Source organism: Jaculus jaculus, chromosome 21, assembly GCF_020740685.1.
Source record: "Jaculus jaculus isolate mJacJac1 chromosome 21, mJacJac1.mat.Y.cur, whole genome shotgun sequence".
In the NCBI taxonomy this organism is placed as follows: Eukaryota; Metazoa; Chordata; class Mammalia; order Rodentia; family Dipodidae; genus Jaculus; species Jaculus jaculus.
Window position 1 is genome coordinate 10772862 of NC_059122.1, and position 22071 is coordinate 10794932.

At 43.6% G+C, this 22071-nt stretch overlaps 1 protein-coding gene across 8 annotated transcripts in view; it reads left to right on the forward strand.

Moving 5' to 3' along the window:
- Positions 1-22071, forward strand: part of LOC101602677 (zinc finger protein 84-like) — a 36033-nt gene that overhangs the window by 7103 nt on the left and 6859 nt on the right. Inside the window, exons 3-7 of one of the 8 annotated variants that reach the window (XM_045139134.1) lie at positions 1969-2095; positions 7956-8048; positions 11627-11998; positions 14532-14651; positions 17493-17550. In XM_045139134.1, coding sequence (XP_044995069.1) covers positions 1969-2095; positions 7956-8048; positions 11627-11998; positions 14532-14651; positions 17493-17542 — 762 coding nt within the window. In that variant the 3' untranslated portion in view covers positions 17543-17550. Of the gene's footprint in view, positions 1-1968; positions 2096-7955; positions 8049-11626; positions 13701-14531; positions 15051-16455; positions 16515-17492; positions 17554-22071 lie in introns of those variants that run through there. The other 7 variants (XM_045139135.1, XM_045139137.1, XM_045139133.1 and 4 more) reach the window with 7 other exon arrangements.

Here is a 22071-nt window from a genome sequence, read left to right on the forward strand (position 1 = left end):
CAACTTTAAAAGTCCCCATAGTTTTTTTTTGTAATAAATTACGTTTTTTAAAATAATTATTTGTTTGAGAAATGCTCTAATCCTTCATGGACAGCAGAACCCAGCTAGACCCACCTTCCATCATGGATTGAAGAACAGCGGTTCCCCAGGAATCATCGAGCCTTTCAGTGCTGGGTTGAGGCTGCTGAGGCCTCCAGCCTCCTGGCGTGAGCAGCCACTGTGGTTTCAGACTGTCCAGCCTCTAGACAGTCATCTCTGGACTGCCACATTGTGCCCTGTAAGCCAGTCTTGTCATTAATGTCGTCATTCTGCTGATTCTGTTTCTGTCCAGAATGTGAGTAATACTGACTGTGGTATCATATGTGGTTCTGTACAAACAGAATTGAAAGGGTGAGTTTTCCTAGTGGGCTGAGCGATAACCGTTGTTGGTTGTCCAACTATTAAAGGACTTTGCTGACAATAGCAAAAGCAGTGATAATACATGTCGTGAAATTTTCAAAGAACTACATATCTGATGATGCTAATTCACTTCTCATGAAAAGCATTCCTCCTTCCTTAAAACTTTGGAATATTTGTAAGAAAGTGAGAAGTGTGATTCTGGCAGGTTGCTTCTAGTCTCTCTTAAGTATGTAGGGAAAATCCCTTTCTCACTGATAAAACGTCCAAGCTTCATATGTGCATAAGTGCTCCAAATATTTCTAAGTGTGTCATGGAGGAGTCTTATCTTCCATGAAGGACCGGTAAAATTCACCAGTGAATCCATCTGGGCCTGGACTTTATTTATTTATTTATTTTAGTTTTTTCGAGGTAGAGTCTCACTCTAGCCCAGGCTGACCTGGAATTCACTATGGAGTCTCAGGGTGGCCTTGAACTCACGGCGACCCTCCTACCTCTGCCTCCCGAGTGCTGGGATTAAAGGCATGTACCACCACGCCTGGCTTATGGACTTTTTTTTTTTTATTTGGGAGACTTTTTATAACTGCTTAGATCTCTGTACTTGTTATAGGTCTATTTATATGTTTTTTCTTTTTTTCTTTTTGGTCACTCACCCTTGTTCCCTTTTGGGGTGGCTTCCAATCTCACCAGTGCTGAGTGCCCGCCTCGACCCCTCCATGCTGTGCTGTGCAGCTGGCGCCCCTGACCTGCTCTGTTGGCTGCGCTTCCGTGGTTCTGATGGTGGGGGATGGGAGAGTTCAGACTTCTGGAGTTGCGCGCACTTTCAGTAGCTCTTTAGTTGATCTCAGCTGTCTTTCCTTCAGACTTCTTAAAGAAGCAAGAAGACTGATGAAGTTGGGAAAAAAAAAAATCTGTTGTTTGGTCTCTGGTGCTGCCGCCTGGCGCACCTGGTGGGTGTGTGGCGCGTGAATCACAGGGCACCAGTGCTCAGTGGGACTCTGGCTGTCCTCCTCCTCTCTGGTGGATCTTGGGCTCTCTGGCTTCTCTCGCCGTGTCTAAGGATAACCTGTACTCCTTCACTTTTCAGAAGAGGAGTGTATTTTGCTGGGGATTCTGCTTAAATCCCTCCCTAGGTTGATTTGGCATGACTCCTATGCCGCCAGAGGCCAAGTTCAGTTTTCTCTGTTGTAATTTTTTTTAAAACTAATCATATGGCCAGGCATGATGGTGCATGCCTTTAATCCCAGCATTCAGGAGGCAGAAGTAGGAGGATCGCCGTGAGTTTGAGGCCACCCTGAGACTACATACTGAATTCCAGATCAGCCTGAGCTAGACTGAGACCCTACCTTGAAAATTACCAAGCAAACAAACAAATCTAATCATATTTTCTCAAATCACTACAGTAAGACATAGGCAGGACGTTCGTCTTGATTCTTTGCCACCGTGTTATACTCTGTCGATGACCTGTACTTTGTGTCCGTCCCTGTTGAAAGGAATACCTATGGATGTGTCTGCTGCTCTCTTGTAGCCCCAGTCTGCGCTCCTGGGTTCCTATGACACCTCTCGTTACAGGAGCTCGTATCGTTTGAAGACGTGGCTGTGGAATTCTCTTGCCAGGAGTGGCTGTACTTGGGTGCGGCTCAGCGAGCCCTGTACAGGGATGTGATGCTGGAGAACTATAGCAGCCTCGTGTGCTTGGGTGAGTTTAACTTCCTGGAGAGATGAGTAGTAATTATTTGCCTTTTGTTATTCTATTTTTAAATTGACTCATTGTATTGGGGTGCATTACATATGGACCAGTGTGGCTTTGCGGTACACCTATACGTAATGACCAGAGCATTCACTTCAGGTGTATCTTATATGTGAGACACTTAAACTTTTTTGGGTTTTTTTCTTTTGTTTTATTTTTTCTAGGGAGGGTCTCACTCGAGCCCAGATTGACCTGGAATTTACTATGTAGTCTCAGGGTGGCTTCGAACTCGAGAACTTTCCTAACCTCTGCCTCCTGCGTGCTGGGATTAAAGGCATGCACCACCATTGCCTGTTTTGACACTTAAAACATTCTTGTATCTGTTTTGAAATGCTAATTTAATTTTTGTCAGATGCATGCTCACTTCTGTACTGTAGAACAGGAGCATTCCTTCTTTCCAGTTCACTCTCACCGGCTGTCTCCAGCCCTTTTTTTTCCTACTCCTTTTCCACGTGCGAATTCCTGTGTTCTTGTTTCCGTCACTTCTGTTAAGTCAGCTTTAACTGCGGTGAGATCTGAGGACACAAGGTTTTGTTTCTGCGTCTGTCATTTGTGTCCTGTGACTTTCAGGGGAACCTGAGGAGATTTGGGCCCAAAGTAGAAATCAGTTCCAGCTTAGTTTGAGTTTATTGGGGTTCCTTAGAGAACAAGGCTAAGAACATAAAAATTAATGCTGCCATAAAATTAAAACTGCAGTTGATTTTTATCGTGTATCTCTATATTTCCAATTATAGTTAAAATTGAGGCATTTATGGAAATCTGGTTGGGAATGTTGATGGTGCATCCCTATTATGATAGACCTAGGAAATTGTTGAAGGCTTTTTTTTTTTAAATTTCATTATTATTATGTAACAAAAGGTCTCTTGCAGGTCAGGAGAGCTGCTTTTCTTTAAGATATTGACAATTATTTCATTAATTTTGGTCTTAATCTTTATTATTTTTTCTGATCTAGTGATTTTTGGCTTCCATTGTTCTTCTTTTTCCAAGGCCTTAAGATGGCGTACTAGGTTGTTTATGTATGGCATTCCTAATTTCTTAATATAGGCACTTAAAGCTATAAATTTCCCTCTTAGGACTGCCTTCATTGTGTCCCAAAAGTTTTGGTATGTTGTATTCTCATTATCATTTGATTCTCTAAGTTTTTTGATTTCTTTATTGATTTCTTCCTTGACCCATTCATCATTTAGTAGTGTATTATTTAGTTTCCATAATTTTGTTTGTGCCCTATAGCTCTATAGTACTGGGAAATTGAATTTGGGAAGTTAGGCTTAGGTTGTACAGGCCAACACCTTAACCAGTTGTCCATCTCTCCAGCACAGTTTTTCAGTGGTTCCCGTTCTGACTGGAGTGAGATGGAAGTTCACAGTCATCTTAATTTGCAATTCCCTGATGAGTAGAGATGTTAAACATCTCTTCAGGTTTTAATGGCTGCTTGTACATCTTCCCTTGAGAACTCTGTTCAGTCCCCTGCCTGAGTTTTTGAGTGGGGTGCTTGCTTTTTCTTTATGGCTTAGGTTCTTACATTCTTTGTAGATTCTACATAGTGAACCTTTGTTGGGGGTATAGTTGGAACATGTTGACTATCTGTTACCTTTTGTTCTTACATATCAACTTGTAGACTATTTTTCTAAGTCTGACGAACATTGTGATTTTGATTGGAATTTCATTGATTCTGCATATTGCTGTAGGTCGCATAGCCATTTTTAAAAATATTAATTCATCCAACCCATAAGCATGGATGGTCATACCGTCTTGTCCACCAGTTCCTTCTTCATTATTTTCATGTTTGCTGTGTTTAGGTCTTTTAATTCCTTTGTTAGGGAGATACCAAGATAATTGATTATTGTTTTTGGCTATTGGAAGTGGGATAGCTTCTCTGAATCCTTTTTCCATATTTTTGTTATTGGTATATATAAAGACTCACAAGTTCGTTTTGTATTGATTTTGTATCTTGCAAAATCTGAAAGTAGCTGGGTTTTTTTAATGAGTTTTTTGTTTGTTTGTTTTCTCATTTATAGAATCATGTAATCTGTGAATGGTACTAGTTTGAGTTCTTTATTTTTCATTTCTGTCCCTTTTCTTTCTTTTACTGTCTTATTGCTTGAGCTAAGACTTGAAGTACTATGTTTTAACTCAGTAGTGAGAATGGGCACACCTGCCTAGTTCCAGTTCTTAATGAGAATACTTTGTGTTTTCCTCCATTTGGTATGATATTGGCTTTTGGTCTGTTCTGCAGCCATAGAACTCCAAAATAAAGCTATGACAAGTATATCCAATGAGCTTAATGAGGCCATGAACAAAAGGATAGAGGAGTTTATTGGGAACCAAGATAAACAATCCACAGAGGAATGTAAAGCATGGCTGAATGACAAAATCAGTAAGAAACATTCAAGAATGAACTCAAAAAATGACTGCAGGGGACACCAAGAAATCAGCAAAATAACTCAATACGCCTCTGAAAAAAAATTGATGTGAATCAAAAAGATCCAGGTAGCCTGAGCTAGAGTGAGACCCTACCTTGAAAAACCAAAAACAGAAAAAAAAGAAAGAAAGAAAGAAAGGAAGAAAGAAAGAAAGAAAGAAAAAAGATCTATGTAGAAGGATAGAAGAAATGGAGAAGAACCAACCAAAAAGACGTCAGTGGGCAGTTGAATGAATTCAGTGATGACACAATGAAATACTGGAATGTACAACCAATAGCAAGGCAATCTTGTCAAAAAAAGAAGTTGGAGCTGGAGAGATAGCTAAGTGGTAAAGGTGCTTGCCTACAAAGCCAAAAGACCCAGGTTTGACTCCCCAGGACCCATGTAAGCCAGGTGCACAAGGGGGCGCACGCTTCTGCACTGAAGGCTCTAGTGCTCCCATTCTTTCCCTCTCTCCCCCCCCCGCCCCCTTCTCTCAAATAAATAAAAAATAAGAAAATGAAAACAAGTTGGAAGCTACAGAAATGACTTAGTGGTAAGGCACTTGACTGCAAAGCTGCACAACTTTGGTTCAGTTCCATATTACCCACATAAAGTCAGAGGTAGAAAGGGGCGCCCACATCTGGAGTTTTTTAGAGGGGGGGTAGCAGCCCTAGGATGCTGATTCTCATTCTCTCTCTCTCTCTCTCTCTCTCTCTCTCTCTCTCTCTCTCTCTCTTAAAAAGTAGCAATGAAGAGCAGGCGTGGTGGTGCACACCTTTAATCCCAGCACTCAGGAGGCAGAGGTAGGAGGATCACCATGAGTTGGAGGCCAGCCTGAGACTACAGAGTGAATTCCAGGTCAGCCTGGGCTAGAGTGAGACCCTACCTCAAAAAAAAAAGAAAAAGAAAAAGAAAAAGAAATGGAATTCCACAAAGCAATATAGGTTCTAACATAAAATATAATAGACAATAGCAGTGAAATAACATTTGAAAGGCTCCCGCCAAAAGCCCTACCAACAAAGTAGATCATATGGAGGGTAGACTATCAGAACTTAAAGACAAGGGAGAGGAATGTCCAGAAACTAGTAAGTTCCAAGAAAACATGTGAACAAAATATAATGGAAATATGAGAAACCTTAAAGAACCCAAGTATTTGGGTCATTGGTATACAAAAAAGGCAGTATTACCAGCCAAAGCCATATTGAATATCTTCAACAAAATTAGCAAAGACAATTTTGCTATTCTCACAAGAGAGTCCCATCAAAATATAAGAGGCATTCAAATAACCAAATGGTAAACATCAGAAAAGAAATTCCCCACATCATATTGAAGTCAAAATTTTCAACACTAGAAGCAAAGAGGAGGTTTGTTTAAAAGCCATAAGAGAAAAACTGCTTACTACATCAATGATAAGGCCATGAAATTTACCTCTGAGTTTCATTTGAACTTCTAAGAATGCAAAGAGGGGCTGGAGAGATGGCTTAGTGGTTAAGCGCTTGCCTGTGAAGCCTAAGGACCCCGGTTCGAGGCTCGGTTCCCCAGGTCCCACGTTAGCCAGATGCACAAGGGGGCGCACGCGTCTGGAGTTCGTTTGCAGAGGCTGGAAGCCCTGGCGCGCCCATTCTCTCTCTTCCTCTATCTGTCTTTCTCTCTGTGTCTGTTGCTCTCAAATAAATAAATAAATAAAAAAGAATGCAAAGAGACTGGAATGTTGTATTTCAAATCCTTCAAGAGCATGGCTACCAATGCAAAATAGTATTCTCAGCCAAATTATCCCTCACAATTGAAGGCAAAAGAATAGTTTAGCATCATAAAAGCCAGCTATAAGTCAGGCACAGTGGCACACACCTTTAATCCCAGTACTCAGGAGGTAGAGGTAGGAGGATCACCTTGAGTTCGAGGCCACCCTGAGACTACATAGTAAACTCCAGGTCAGACTTGAAAAAATAAATAAAGCCAGCTATGTGAGTATGTTACCAGTAAGCCCATAGGAAACTCTTTAAAAATCTATTTATTTATTTATTTATTTATTTGAGAGAGAGAATGGGTGCCCTAGGGCCTCCAGCCACTGTAAATGAACTCCAGATGCATGTGCTCTCTTGTGCATCTGGCTTACTTGGGTCCTTGGACAATCTAACCTACATCCTTTGGCTTTTCAGGCAAATGCCTTAACTGCTAAGCTACCCCTCCAGCCCTGTATAGGAAACATTTTGTCATACTGGTTTTATGCTGCGCATGATGATTATGATTGTGCATATTCTTAAGATTTTTAACATTCTTAACTTTTTTTTATAAACCTAAAGGTCCATTATTCCTTCCATTCTTTCTAATTTATTAATTGTCCTTGGTTATGTTTATATAATTATTGCCTTATTAATTTAGATATGAATCCTCTGTGCTGTTGTAATTTAAAAAAATTATTCTGTCCAGTATTCTTTTCTTTCTTTCTATTTTAAAATTATTTAATTAATTTATATATTTGAAAGTGACAGAGAGAGAAAGAGGCAGAGAGAGAGAGAGAGAGAGAGAGAGAATGGGCACGCCAGGGCCTCCAGCCACTGCAAAGGAACTCCAGATGCGTGCGCCCCCTTGTGCATCTGACTAACATGGGTCCTAGGGAATCGAGCCTCGAACCGGGGTTCTTAGCGCTTAACCGCTAAGCCATCTCTCCAGCCCTCAGTGTTCTTTTCTACCTGACTATCTGACTTTTTTTTGGTGACTACTCTGTCTATATCCACCTGAGAGAAATGCCATTCACTGTGTTTCTGATTTCATTTTGTCTCCTCTGAGTATTTTCTCATCATTCAGTAATTTTTTTGTTTTGTTTTTTGTTTGTTTGTTTGTGTTTCAAGGTAGGGTCTCACTCTGGTCCAGGCTGACTGGAATTCACTATTAGACTCAGGTTGGTCTCGAATTCCCAACTATCCTCCTGTGTGTATGTTGACATCTAATGCATGTTTGACCTGGTAGAGATGTTGCTAACAGCTTGCTAACTAACTAACCACAATGGATAGGTGTACCTAGTGAAGGCCTGACTCACAGGAGAGAATATTTGTTTTTGTTTTGTTTTGGTTTGGTTTGGTTTGGTTTTTCGAGTTAGCATCTCACTCTAGCTCAGGCTGACCTGAAATTCACTACGTAGTCTCAGGGTGACCTTGAACTCACAGCGAACCTCCTACCTCTGCCTTCTATGAGCTGGGATTAAAGGAGTGCACCACTATGTCCAGAAGTTTAAAGTCACTTCATGGTGTTAGTCCAGTCAGTGAACGCTGTGAGCATGAAGCTTCTCTGAGAAGAGTCTGCACGTCCAGTGGAGCCCATGTCTTGAACTGGAGCGGTGATCTTTATTGAGCATACCTGATCTAGCAAGTTGAAGCTATTTGTGTATCATTTCCCATTTACAGGACAGTGTATGACCAAACCAGAGCTGATCTTCAAGTTGGAGCAGGGATTATCACCATGGAGTGTAACAGAAGGGTCAGTTCAGAGGCTTCCAGGTAAGTGAATACATGCTGGAGACAGGAGGACAGTTGGATGAGACCTGATCGGGAATATCATGTTAAGCCCCATTCACTGATTTTATTCCAGTCTAAAGATGGCCTTTGCTGTGAAACACACACCGGTTTCATGCAGTTTATAAAGAACGTTCACCCCATCAACCCATGGCCCTGTTTCTGCAATTGAAGGACTTTTTTTGCACTTTCAAAAATTTCATTCATTCTGTGTGTTTTCTTTTTTTTTTTCTCAAAATTTTTTGTTCATTTTTTATTTATTTATTCGAGAGTGACAGAGAGAGAGGGAGAATGGGCGCACCAGGGCTTCCAGCCACTGCAAATGAACTCCAGATGTGTGTGCCCCCTTGTGCATCTGGATACCATGGGTCCTGGGGAATCGAGCCATGAACCGAGGTCCTTAGGCTTCACAGACAAGTTCTTAACCGCTAAGCCATCACTCCAGCCCCTGTGTGTTTTCTTTGTAAATACTTTTTGAAATAGTCCTCTTTGTTTACTTGAGGACAAAAAGAGCAAAAGAAAATGACTACTGCAGAACCTGGGCCTCCTGCCTCTTCAAACAGACTTTGGCTTTAAGTGCCATGCTGGGCACCTGGATTTACGTGGGCTCTGGGTAATTAAATCCAGGCCACCAGGCATTGCAAGAAAGCATGTTTAATCACTAAGCTAACTCTAGTCCACTTAGAAAATATGTTGATTTAAATATTGCACTTAAGTCTTCACTTGTATGTTTTTAACTTTTTTAAATTTTTATTTATTTGAAAGTGGCAGAGAGAGAGAGAAAGAATGGGCCCATCAGGGCATCCAGGTACTGCAAACCAATTCAAGATCCATGCACCCCTTTGTGCATCTGACTAATGTGTATCCTGGGGAATTGAGCCTCAAACTGGGGTTCTCAAGCTTCACAAGCAAGCAGTTAACCACTAAGCCATCTTTCCAGCCCCACTTATGTTTTTTGATATAGTAGAGCTGTTAATTCAAATGTCACTATTGTGATAAAATTCTTGAGAAGAAACATCTTAAGCAAGTAATATTTTCAACATACAATGGTGATACAACTTTTAAAGTCACTACACAAAAGAGTGCATAACATAGTTACATTTGTAGTCTCCTCTGGAATTTATAAGAAAATTACAAATGTGTGCATGAGAAATTTTCATGTACGTGGTGAGAAGTGTTCTGCATACCACAGTGCCCATGAGCAGAATCAAGTTCATAAGGTCTAATACGTATTTATAAGACCAGAATTGGAAAAAAAAAATCCAAAGATGTAAGTACTAGAAATTCATGCCAAAATCATATTATCACTGGAATTAGAAATCTGTATCTCTGAGCCACATGTGGTGGCACACACGCCTGTAATCGCAGCACTCTGGGGGCAGAGGTAGGTGAATCACTGTGACTTTGAGGCCACCCTGAGACTACATAGTAATTCCAGGTCAGCCTAGACTAAAGTTAGACCCTACATCCAAAAAAAAAAAAAAAGAAAGAAAGAAAGAAATCTGTATCTCTGGCCAGTGTTAGCTTTAGTCAGGAGGTAGTTGTTTGAACTGTTTGCGTGTGAGTTAATCTGTGACAGCCAGCTACCATAGAGAAACTGATTGTGTTTATCAGCGTGCTAGAAGAAGGCTGCACCTGCTCTTCAAACCCGACAGTGCGTGTGCGTGCGTGTGCGCACACACACATGTTCCAGGGAAGTCGTAGGCACATGGAGTGTGTCTGTTACATACACATACAGCATCAGCAGTTCGAATCATTCAGGGTCAGGTTTAGCACGACTGAGCAGGTTTCGCATGAGCGATCCCAGGTGAGGAGGGTTTGTGGTCTCACGCTTCATGCCAAAGTCACTTACATGGATGGTTAATGACTCGTTCGCTGTACCTAGAGAGATTCACTATAGCTTCCAGTGTTTAGCTGCAGCGTGTATCTGAAAATGACGATTGCAGATTCTGATAGCTGGATCCTTCCCCTTACCATGCGTGGTTGATCCTTGGTTATGTCCATAAGGACCTACTTTTCTCTAACAGAGTCCTGCTTGCCACTTGTAATTGACTGTCTGAAACACAAGCAGATCCTGTGTCCTTTTCCTTGTATCTGTAAGGAGTGTGCCCTTTTACACTGAGTAGATTGTACCTGGTCCATTCACTTCAGAGGTCCCCAGTGGCAGCTTGTGCACAAACAGATTTCTTATATGACTGTAACCCTATAATTGACACAGTTTTGGGCCTGTATCAGCCAGCATGCACCAAGTGTATGGTGAGAGCAGAGGACGTGTGTTAGAGTCCAGCTACAGACCCGACATTCCTATAAACACTGCAAGATTTCATCGTCACTGCTCATGGTACAGGTTATGTCCCCCTGTGTGTTTCCTTTATGGCTCCGGTAGTTTTCTTACTTTGTTCAGTTTGTTTTTACTTTACTTCCGGTATTTGCAGTTCTCCATTTTTTCTTACTGTGTTTTCATCTAACAGTTGTGTTTGTCCTTTCTCTATTGTTTCTCCTTTTTCCTCTTCTTCCCTCGTGATAACAGTGAATAAAGATGAATATCTATTTTGATAACATGGGTGTATAAGTGGAGATTGATGTCCAAAGCCATTAAGAAACCCAATGTTGGCAGGTGTGTTGGCACATACTTTTAATCCCAGCAGTCTGGAGGCAGAGGTAGAAGGATCACTGTGAGTTCAAGGCCATCCTGAAAATACATAGTGAATTTCAGTTCAGCCTGAGCTAGAATAAGACCCTATCTCGAACCGCCCCACCCCAGAGAAAGGAAAGAAAGAAACCCAGGGTTGACTGAGTAGTACTCTATGGTGAACTGTGTGGCTTCATAAGCATGAACCCCTGAGTTCAGTGCCCCAGACTCCAAGAGTAATCCAGTATGGTAGCAAGAGGTCACAAGTCGCCATATGTACAGGAACAGTGGTGATCAGGCAGACATTGTCAAACATGATGAGGTACAAGGGCACACACTTGAACTTTTCATCTCATCTCCACAGAAAATTAACAAGACTTTTCTGTAGAACATGGTACAAATATGGAGACTAGAAACAAGAGACATACCCTGTGCTACTGTAGAAGAATATTTCACTAATGATAGAACTGAAATCAAACAAGAGTAGAACAAACAGTCCTGTGAATATATGCAGGAAGGAAATGAAAACCCACATCAGGGACAATGTAAACAGGCACATTTAAAAACTTCTACTTGCACACGTAGTCATAAAACTGAGAATGAAATTTAGATTACTTAAATTCTTATCCAAGGTAGAATGTCTGTGTTCAGGAAAACTAGAAAGAAGCTATTCTTGAGGCTGAAAAAGGGGAACCCTAAGAAAGGTCAATATGGTTGTCACATAGAGGCATTGCATATTGATGAAACTGCCAGTAAATTCGATGAATGTACAAACTCCTCAGATTGTACTCAATTGTGTAAAACAGGTCATGTCAAGACATACCGTTGAGTATGGTCAGCATGTGGTATAATGCCTGACTGAGTATTGGGAAGCAATTTTGAGGCAAGTCCTGGTTTTGTGTAAACAATATAATACTTTTTTGTTTCACAGCAGAATTAAAAGAGGAACAGCAAATCCACTGGAATAAGCATTATGAACATAACCACTGCCAGAAATCCTTCTGTCAACAGTCACTCCTCACTCAGCCCCAGAGTAATACATGTGTGACTATGGACTATACCAGTAAGAAGAAACACCAGCTTTATAAATGTGGGGAACATGTCCCCACGTCACAGCTCACTGTGTGTCAGAGAGCCCAAACAGATAATAAGCCTTATGACTGTGGGAAAGATTTTCCCAGCAAGTCACAACTAAGTCAGCATCAGCAAACTCATACAGTTAAAAACCAGTACGAATGTAGTGAATGTGGGAAAGCTTATTCCAGAAAGTCTCGCCTGAATCAACATCAGAGAACCCACAGAGGTAAGAAGCCATTTGAATGTGCTGAATGTGGTAAAACTTTGTCGAGAAAGTCAAGTCTCACTCAGCATGAGAAAACTCATACTGAGAAGCCATATGCATGCATTTATTGTGGGAATCTTTTTCGTGCCAAAAAACAGCTTGCTGCACATCTGAGAACACATACGGGTGAAAAACCTTACAGATGTAATGAATGTGCAAAAGCTTTTCCCAGCTGGTCATCACTCACTGTGCATCAGAGATCCCACACTGGAGACAAGCCGTATGAATGCGGTCAGTGTGGGAAAGCTTATTCCACAAAGTCACAGCTCACTGTGCATCACAGGATCCATACAGGTGAGAGGCCATATGGATGTCATGATTGCGGGAAAGCTTTCAGAAGCAAGTCACAACTCACTGAGCACCAGAGAACTCATAGGGCTTCAAAATGCAGTGAGTGTGGGAAAGCTTTCGCCAACAAATCACAACTCAGGCAGCATCAGAGAACCCACAGAGGTTTGAAGCCATATGAATGTCACGAATGTGGGAAAGCTTTTGCTTATAAGTCATATTTCACTATCCACCAGAGGATGCATACAGGTAAAAAGCCAAATGAGTGCAATGAGTGTGGGAAAGCTTTTGCCAGCAAGTCAAAACTCACAGTGCATCAGAGAACCCACACAGGCTTGAAGCTCTATCAGTGCAATGAATGTGGGAAAGCTTTTACCAGCAAGTCACAACTCACAGTGCATCAGAGGATCCACACAGGCTTGAAGCTCTATCAGTGCAATGAATGTGGGAAAGCTTTTACCACCATGTCACCATTCACTGTGCATAAGAGAGTTCATACAGGAGAGAAGCCATATAAGTGTGATCAGTGTGGAAAAGCTTTTGCCACCAAATCACATCTCACTGTGCATCAGAGAATACATTCAGGGGAGAGGCCGTATAAATGTAATGAATGTGGAAAAGCTTTTTCCAGCAAATGTCACCTCAATGTTCATAAGAAAATACATACAGGTTTCAAGCCACATAAATGTGAATGTGGGAAAGCTTTCTACATCAAGTCCCACCTCACTGAGCACCAGAAAATCCATACAGGTGACAAGTGTCATAAATGTAGTCAATGTGGGAAAGCTTTCTACTTCAAGTCCTCTCTTACTGAGCATCAGAAGATTCATACGGGCGAGAAGCCATGTGTGTGCAGTCAATGTGGAAAAGCTTTTCTCAGAAAGACATATCTCACTAAGCATCAGTTAATTCATGAAAAGCCACATAAATGCAATCTGTGTGGAAAAGCTTTTGCTAGAAAGCCACGACTCGCTGTGCATGAGAAAATTCACACTGGTGATAGGCCGTACAAATGCAACGACTGTGGAAAAGCTTTTTCTATAAAGACACGACTCACTAGGCATCAGAAAATGCATACAGGTTAAAAGCCATATGAATGCAACGAATGTGGGCAAGTTTTTTTCAGAAAGGACGTTCTTATTCAGCATCAGGAAACTCATATATTTAAAACCAGCTGGAAATTATTGGATTGGTAAATTGTCCCAACAGGTCACAACTTGCTTTTCATCATAGATCCTGTAGCTGTGAGACCATTCACATAAGGAATGTGGCAAAGCTTTCTTGAAACCCCCACTAGTCACTGTGCATCAGAATACCCATCCATGTTGAGTCATGAGTATAATAAAGGTTGCTGGAATTTACAGCTTACTGTGCATCAAAAGAACTATAGATGGCAATCCATACAAGCATAATAAATATGGTTGAGCTTTCCCCATCCATTAGTACCCTCTATGCATGACATAACTTGACCAGGTAAGACCATACAGTTGTAATGAATGTTGAAAATCTCCCTATAAAATCACAACTTGCTGTGCTTCAGAATTTATAGAGGTGAAATGCCATGTGCATATGGTCAGTGTTTTTCACATAAGTTACGCCTCTGCCTTAGATGACTGACCAGCAAAAAGCTATATAACGGCAATGGATCTGGCAAAGCATTCTTTCCCAAGTCACAGCTCATATTGTGTCAGATAAATTGTACCGATGAAAAGGCGTGGGAACGTGGGAAAGCTCCCAAAAGTAATAGCCACAGAATTTAGAAGCATATAAGTATAAAGAAAGCAGGGTCCTTTATACTTCAGTTCATACATCACTCTACATGAGGTAACTCATGGTTAGAAGCTGCACAAATGAAATAAACTTTTCTCCTGCAACATAATCTCAGTGTCTTTGCACTCACAGGAGAAAAGATGGGTGACCCACTGCTAAGTCTGCAACATAGAATGTCTACAGGGATGATTGAGGAATATTAAAAATGCTGACTTTGTCTTGTAACTCACATATGTGCAGTTATAAAGATTTACATTCTCAACTCTAGTATGCTCAAGCTATTAAGAAACTGAGTGGTGTTACTCACCCAGAGGTCAGGTGTCAAGATAAAATGCATGTAAGTGAGGAGTCCAGGTACTGTCGAATCTGAGCCCTTGACGCTAGGGTCCCAAGTCACTCAAGCCAGATCCAGCTTCACTGTCCTTCTTACTCCCAGGGATGCTTCTCGAAGTCCTCAGGATCCTTGTTGCTGGACCCAAGGGGCCTTCATCTGATGTAGCCAAACCTGGTTGGGATCACACACCCAGGACAAAGACCATGAGAAGCAGCAGTCTGGGTATGTGTCTTGTGTGTGCTTTCACCGCTGACCTTTCAGTAAATGGCTCACAATTATGCACATTTATGAGATGCAGTGTGATACACAGCTATTGATGAACAGTTAGGGATAGTTAAATATACTTATCAACACAGCTGTGAGAGTTTGAAGAGATTTTTTTCCCCAATATATTCACTGTTTTATGAGTTTGTAGTTTGCATCTGCAGCCACCTGGCTGGAGGTGGTGTCACTGGGCAGATCTTGAGGTGCGGTGGTGGGTTTCAGACTTCAATGTAAAGACGTGCAAAGTGCCTAGTGCAAGTCCCTCTAGGGTGCTGTGCTATGTGGCTTTTGGGTTTTTGGCTGGTGCTTCTCTGCGGCGAGCCCCTGTCCTGCAGGGAAAGAACGACCACCAGACGAAGATCCTTCTCGATCACACTTTATTGGAGAGCCTCTTGGTTAACAGGAAAGCTGATGGCGAGGAGGGTAGGATTACAGCTGCTTTTATAGGGCCGAGCACTACGGGGCGTCTACTGATTGGCTGCCAAAGCTCACCCACCACCAGGAGCCACGGGATAGGCTTCAGACAAGGTGCGTCAAGCGCATGCACAACCTCAAGCGAGGTTGGCGCCAAGGCGTTGCCTAAATAAGGAAATGTTTACCTCAAGACTGGCAGGAAGCCAGCGCCATCTTGTAATGGCGTCTGCATTGGCTCCCTACAGTTCCCCCTTTTTTATTAACTTATGGCATAGCTCAGAAAAATAGCCACCTTCCCGATCAGGTCCGCACCTCATGATGTGTTGACCGATCAAGGGAAGAAGTTCAACCTCCCCTTCCTCAGTGCAATGGGACAGATCCCCTGAGAGTGCAAAGGCGGCAGTCAAACGAAAGCTACCAGATCCCTGCCCATCCTCGTGCAATGGGTACTCTGAGACCCTGAGGGTGCAAGGGCCAGGGGAGCTATTTGCCTTTTAAAGCTGACAGCCAAATTTGGGGGGAGGAACCACTTTCCAAGGCAGCGAGCGCTTGAGAAATGACCACCTTGTCCCTCCTGGTCTGGGCTCGCAAGCGGCAAACCAACCAGAGGCAAAGTACGCATCCTCCCAAGCAGCACACCAGAAACATTCCCACTCCTACCCATTCCTTAAAATAAGAGAACACTCTTTAGATGGGAATTTAGGGCTGTCTGAGTCTCCAGGGCCACGGTAGTGGAGGAGGCCAAACTATTCAAAGTTTCAGCAGTCTGTACTGAAGTGGCCATGGCCACACCGGCTGCTGTGGCAGCAGCTGTTATTGCGGCCACAGCCGCTATCACCGCTGCCGTGATACCAAAATCTCTTTTTTGTCTGAATAGCGATAGCGTGCTGGGGGCCTCTACAGGCACGGGGACCCACCGGGGCACCCTAAGGACCATAGCATTCTTGAATACCTTGGCATTCCAGCATTGAGACAAGTAACAGGAAGCATTGGTACAATTACTGAAAGAGAAGTTACTAAGAACGAACAGAAACGGTGGATGAACACAGGCCGGCGCAGGGGCAAAGGAAGTATTCCTCCCACAGCCATGTCCAATGTCATTAATACCCTCTTCCACTTGATTCTCCGTATGGAGGGTCCCGGGCACATTATTGCAAGCTATAAGTCCTCCTTGCAACAGTACAAAGGGTGTAAAGTCCGTGCAGCTGCCATTTGTCCCACATAAAATCCACTTTGAAAATGGAGTTGTAAAGAAGCGAGGGAAGACCGTGGCAGAATGGAGCACCGGCATAGGTTTGGGAAAGGTTGACAGAATACCCCAACGTGGCTCTCCTTTAATGGATTTCAGGCACAGGAGGAAGATTGTCCATAAGACCTTTATCATCTCCGCCCTGATGGACCTTACTGTCTTCTGGACCCTCCTCCGGAGATCGCTTGACTGTCCTCACCAGCCAGGCTGGAACCCAATGAGGAGAATCCTGTTCCTGTGGAAAAACACAAACAGCTCCCCTGGATCTTATTAACAAGATCCGGTCCTTTTTATTTATTATCTAAGACATAGAAAGGGCAAGTTCGCTACAAAATTAAAGACTGAAGTTGTAAAAGAATATTAGACACCAGACTAGCAGAGCGAACGGAAGCAGCAGTCTCTAGGCCAGCAACCGCATTAGCCACATATAAGGAATCCGTAAACAAGTTAAAAGAAATAGAGAATGTCTGAAAGACCTCCAAAACAATTAGGCATTCAACAATTTGAGGGGAATCGGGTCTAAACATTCTTACTATAGGCTCCGAGCCCTGCTGTAATAATCCTGCGCAACAACGCAACGGAATAATCTGCACCTGGTCCAAAATCCTTGACAGCCTGAACCAAATCCTTTAGTTGTTTATAGGGAACTGGTTCATGTCTCCTTTGTTGAGTTACTGGGTCCTCAAAAACGGGAAAAGCGGAGGCCAGCCGCGACCAGGTTTTTGTTTTAATGAAGCGGCATGTGTCCCCAGGGGAGTTATAGGGTGGGGGTGCGGAAGGCTCTATCGACTGTGAAGGACCACACCCTTGGCTTTTAGGCCCCTTTGTCAGTAAAGGGCGTCTAGGCGGGGACCTATATCGCTCTTTTCTATAACAGGCGGTGGCCTCCTTTAGTCTTTCCTTTTCCCCTTTAAATAATTTTTCTTCCTCCTCTGCAGAATCGGAGCTAGCCTCCTCATCTGTGTCAAGTACATTTGCATGTGTAAGCTCCTCAATGGGAGGGTAGAGCCTGTCAAAGGCTCCTTTTTCCCCCTGGGGGGGGGGCAATTATAGATTTCACCTGTTTCTCTGAGCTCATTTTTTTAAACTTTTATCTTTGTTTAATCCCTTCTTTTTTATTTTTTTTCTTTTTCTAGGCCTAGTTTTTGACTCCCCATTTGAATCTGACTCAGAAAGGCTATCTTGATGCCTTGCGAGAACTTCCCGTCCCCTTCTAATAAGTTCCATGTGGTTTTCTTTACTTAAGCAAGAGTGAATCAGCCGCCAAAACGGCAGTGTACCCTTACCTATTCTGTCCTCTGAGTTGCCCATGTTGCGCTCACAGCAAACGACAAGGACAATAAACCACACAGGAATGCAAATAACAAGGATCAGGTAGGGATCTAAGTGAAAAAACATTATGACTGGGGATGACTTACCGACGTCTTCCTCTCCGCCGTCTTCCTCTCTGTGTGTCAAGTTCTGGATCCTCTTCGGCCCCTCGCCCGGTGACCACAAAACACCCGGCGTTTCCCGGGTTTCGGCACCACTTTGGGGCGAGCCCCTGTCCTGCAGGGAAAGAACCACCACCAGACGAAGATCCTTCTCGATCACACTTTATTGGAGAGCCTCTTGGTTAACAGGAAAGCTGATGGCGAGGGGCGAGGAGGGTAGGATTACAGCTGCTTTTATAGGGCTGAGCACTACGGGCGTCTACTGATTGGCTGCCAAAGCTCACCCGCCACCAGGAGCCACGGGAGAGGCTTAAGACAAGGTGCGTTAAGCGCATGCACAACCTCAAGCAAGGTTGGCGCCAAGGCGTTGCCTAAATAAGGAAATGTTTACCTCAAGACTGGCAGGAAGCCAGCGCCATCTTATAATGGCGTCTGCATTGGCTCCCTACACTTCTCTCTCTCTCTCTCTCTCTCTCTCTGCTTGGACCTGTGAAGGCAGACCAGCTTCTTCTGCCATTATGGAACGTCCCTACATCTGTAAGTGTTAATAAATCCCTTCCTCCATAACTGTGCCTGGTCTGGAAGTTCATCTCAGTGAACCTGAAGCTGTCTGTTACAGAGCTAAAAAATTTTAATGTTTTGTATTGACAACTTCCACAATTATAAACAATATCCCATGGTAATTCCCTTCCTCCCCCCCCCACTTTCCCCTTTGAAACGCCACTCTCCATCATATCCCCTCCCCCTCTCAATCAGCCTTTCTTTTATTTTGATGTCATCATCTTTTCCTCCTGTTATGATGGTCTTGTGTAGGTAGTGTCAGGCACTGTAAGGTCAAGGATATCCAGGCCATTTTGTGTCTGGGGGGAGCACGTTGCAAGGAGTCCTACCCTTCCTTTGGCTCTTACATTCTTTCTGACACCTCTTCCACAATGGACCCTGAGCCTTGGAAGGTGTGATAGAAATATTGCAGTGCTGAGCACTCCTCTGTCACTTCTCAGCAACATATTGCCTTTTGAAACTGAAGCTTCTATCAAAACTGCGAGTAGCATTAATATATTGGTATGAACATTAAGAGAAATGCTTACTGTGCAGTTTGATGAGCACAGTATATACATTTAGCCAGACAGCAGCAGACATTACACCCGTAGGGCTCATGACTACCCTGTTGTAGGTTTTCAGTATCAGGGATGTATTCCCTCTCATGCAGCAGGCCTCCAGTCCAGTTAGAGGGCAGTTGGTTTCCCCCATAATAGATGTGCCACTGTTGCAGCCGTTGGCGCTTTTGGTCTGGCTGGCCATATGTAAGGCTTGCAGTGTCCACTGTTGAGTACCTTCACTGGTGATTTCAATCTCTCCCATTTAACTGCATGAAGCATGGTATTTCCAGCTTTCTGTCAGTTGGTCTACATGGAGGAGGTTTTCAGTTCAGCTCCAGCAGGATTCCTCAGTGACCTTGCAACAGCTAACATTTTTGAAGATGGATCACTCTGCATCCTGCTTAATGGGGAATCCAAAAATTTAGAACTATCCAGTTGTGGTGCACGCCTTTAATCCCAGCACTTGGGAGGCAGAGCTAGGAGGATCACAGTGCCTTTGAGGCCAACCTGAGACTACATAGTGAATTCCAAGGTCAGCCTGGGCTACAGTGAAACACTATCTTGAAAAACAATTTAAAAAAAAAAATACTGAAGGAGAGGTAGGAAATGGAAGGGTGTTTACTTACCAGAGGCCGAGCAGCAGGAGCAGGCAGTGGATCTGGGGGGGGAGGATCGATGATGGTTGGTCATGGGATACTGAAAGGGAAGCTGACAGGAAAGAGTATTTCAGACAGGAAGAATCAGCCTGGACAGCACTGGACAGCAAGAGGATCACAGTCATCGCATCGTGCCAGGCTGCAGGCAGGACTCCCGGTCTTGGTTGGAGCTCCCTGCCCGCCCTGCCCAGCTCATCCACTGCCAGGCGCTGGGGAGGACAGCATGGGGCTTGGGGACCTCTCTTGGTGGCCCAGCAGCCCGGTGCCAGGGCACAGGGAGAGAGAAGGAAGATGGGAGGGAAGGAAGGAAATAGGGAGGGAAGGAAGTGCAGAGGAAGGAAAGAGGGAAGGAAGGAGAGAAAAGGAGGGAGGAAGAAAAGGAAAGGAACTGATGGGAAAGGAAGGGAGGAAGGAAGGGAAAGGAGGAAAGAAAAGGCAAAGAAGGGGGAAGGAAGGAAGGGAGGAAAAGAAAGGAGGAAGGAAAAGGAAAGGTGGAAGGGATGGAAGGAAAGCAGGGAGGAAGGCGCCCCGCCTGCCCGCGCCCTCACCGTGGCTGCCCACTCGGTGCCGCGTCCCGGGCCGCGACGAAGGCTCCGGTGCGGAAGTTCGCGCTCTGCGCGCTCATTGGACGAGCGCGGCAAGCCCCGCCCCCTGGGGCGCTGACTGACAGCTCGTCTGCGGAGCGCCCGGGCCCCGGAGGCCTGGGAGCTTTTGCAAGCTGCAGGGCCGCCTACTTGCTGTGCTTGCAGCGTGTGGGGGCCTCTGAGGCAGGAGCTCAGATGCAACCTGGGCTACGGGAGACCCTGGCTCAGAAAAGTGAAAAAAGGAAAGAAAGAAAGACAGCAGGCAAGCAAGCCAGCAAGCAAATGAAAAAATAGGTAAAACAAATATATTGTAAGGAAAGTGTAAGAGAAAAGCAAAAGAGTGCAACGGATTTGATCGCTACAGACACAATGTTTATTAGAGAAACAGCTTTCCGCGGGATGAAGGCTGAAGCACTTGGCCAGACTGGGGTGCAAGTTTATAAGGAGGATCCTAAGGAAAAGAGACTGCTCCAGGTACACCAGATAAGGAGCTTGTAGCTGTGTGCGTCCTTGTTCAGAATAGGCTCTTCAGCCAGGAATGTCTAAGGGAGGACGCTCAGAGGGTCCCTGGTCCTTCAAGGGCATCTAGGATAAGGGGAGTACATCAATCAGGGAAGGTGTCAAACTTAACTAGACTGTTGCTTCTTTATTGCCAGTGAGCTTTGAGGGATAGTCATTAACTCTTTAGTTTCTTTTAGTTTTCAGGGAAGGCCATTAGCCCTTCAATAAAATCATTTCCAAATGTATTAGAAGTATTGACAAAGATTATCCCCCAAAAAGTTGTCAAATTCCCCTGTATTCATAGCGTTGTAACTTATAAAAGTACATTTCACGCAGAGTATTAACAGGAGATATCTTAAATCGATGGGTTATATGAAATTTATAGGAACATATACTGGTATTATAAGTCTGACTGACATTTTTCTTAAATTTCATTTAAAATGTGGAGGTTTTTTGGTTATTTAACCTTTTGAGGCTGGACTACATGTTTCTCTTTCAGTGAGTAATAACATTGATATTTGTAGTCTCTCTTAATAGTCTTATAAAAAAGACGTTTCATGATGGGTTGAGATGAGATGATTGAAGGAACTGGGAAGGATTATTTTCTTCAATCTTGGAGAGAAAGCACGCATATGTAGAAAGGATATAAGAGATCTAAAAAGACCAAATATTGCCTAAAATTCAATAAGGAAGGAAAAGCTAATTTGGGGGCTGGAGAGATGTTTTAGTGGTTAAGGTATTTTCCTGCAAAGCCAAAGGACTCAGGTTTGATTTCTCAGGATCCACGAAAACCTGATGCACAAAATAGCACATGTGTCTGGAATTCCATTGCAGTGGCTACATGCTCTGACGGGCCCATTCTCTCTCTCCCTTTCTCTACCCCTTTCGCTGACTCTCTCTCTCTCTCTCTCTCTCAAATAAGTAAAACAAAAAAAAAATTTTTAAATAACAGCTAGTTTTGCCAGGCATGGTGGCACATGCCTTTTTTTTTTTTTAGTTTATTATTATTCATTTATTTGAGAGTCACAGACACACAGAAAGAGACAGAGACAGAGACAGAGAGAGAAAGAGAGAGAGAGAGAAAAAAAGAGAGAGAGAATGGGCGCGCCAGGGCTTCCAGCCTCTGCAAACGAACTCCAGACGCGTGCGCCCCCTTGTGCATCTGGCTAACGTGGGACCTGGGGAACCGCGCCTCGAACCGGGGTCCTTAGGCTTCACAGCCAAGCGCTTAACCGCTAAGCCATCTCTCCAGCCCGGCACATGCCTTTAATCCCAGAATTAGGGAGGCAGAAGTAGGAAGATTGCTATGAGTTTGAGGCCACCTTTCGACTACATAATTCCGGGTCACCCTGGGGTAAAGTGAAACCTTACCTCGAAAAACAAAACAAAACAAAAAAAGTTAATTTTGTTAGCTAAGCATAGATTTACACCATGCCTAAAG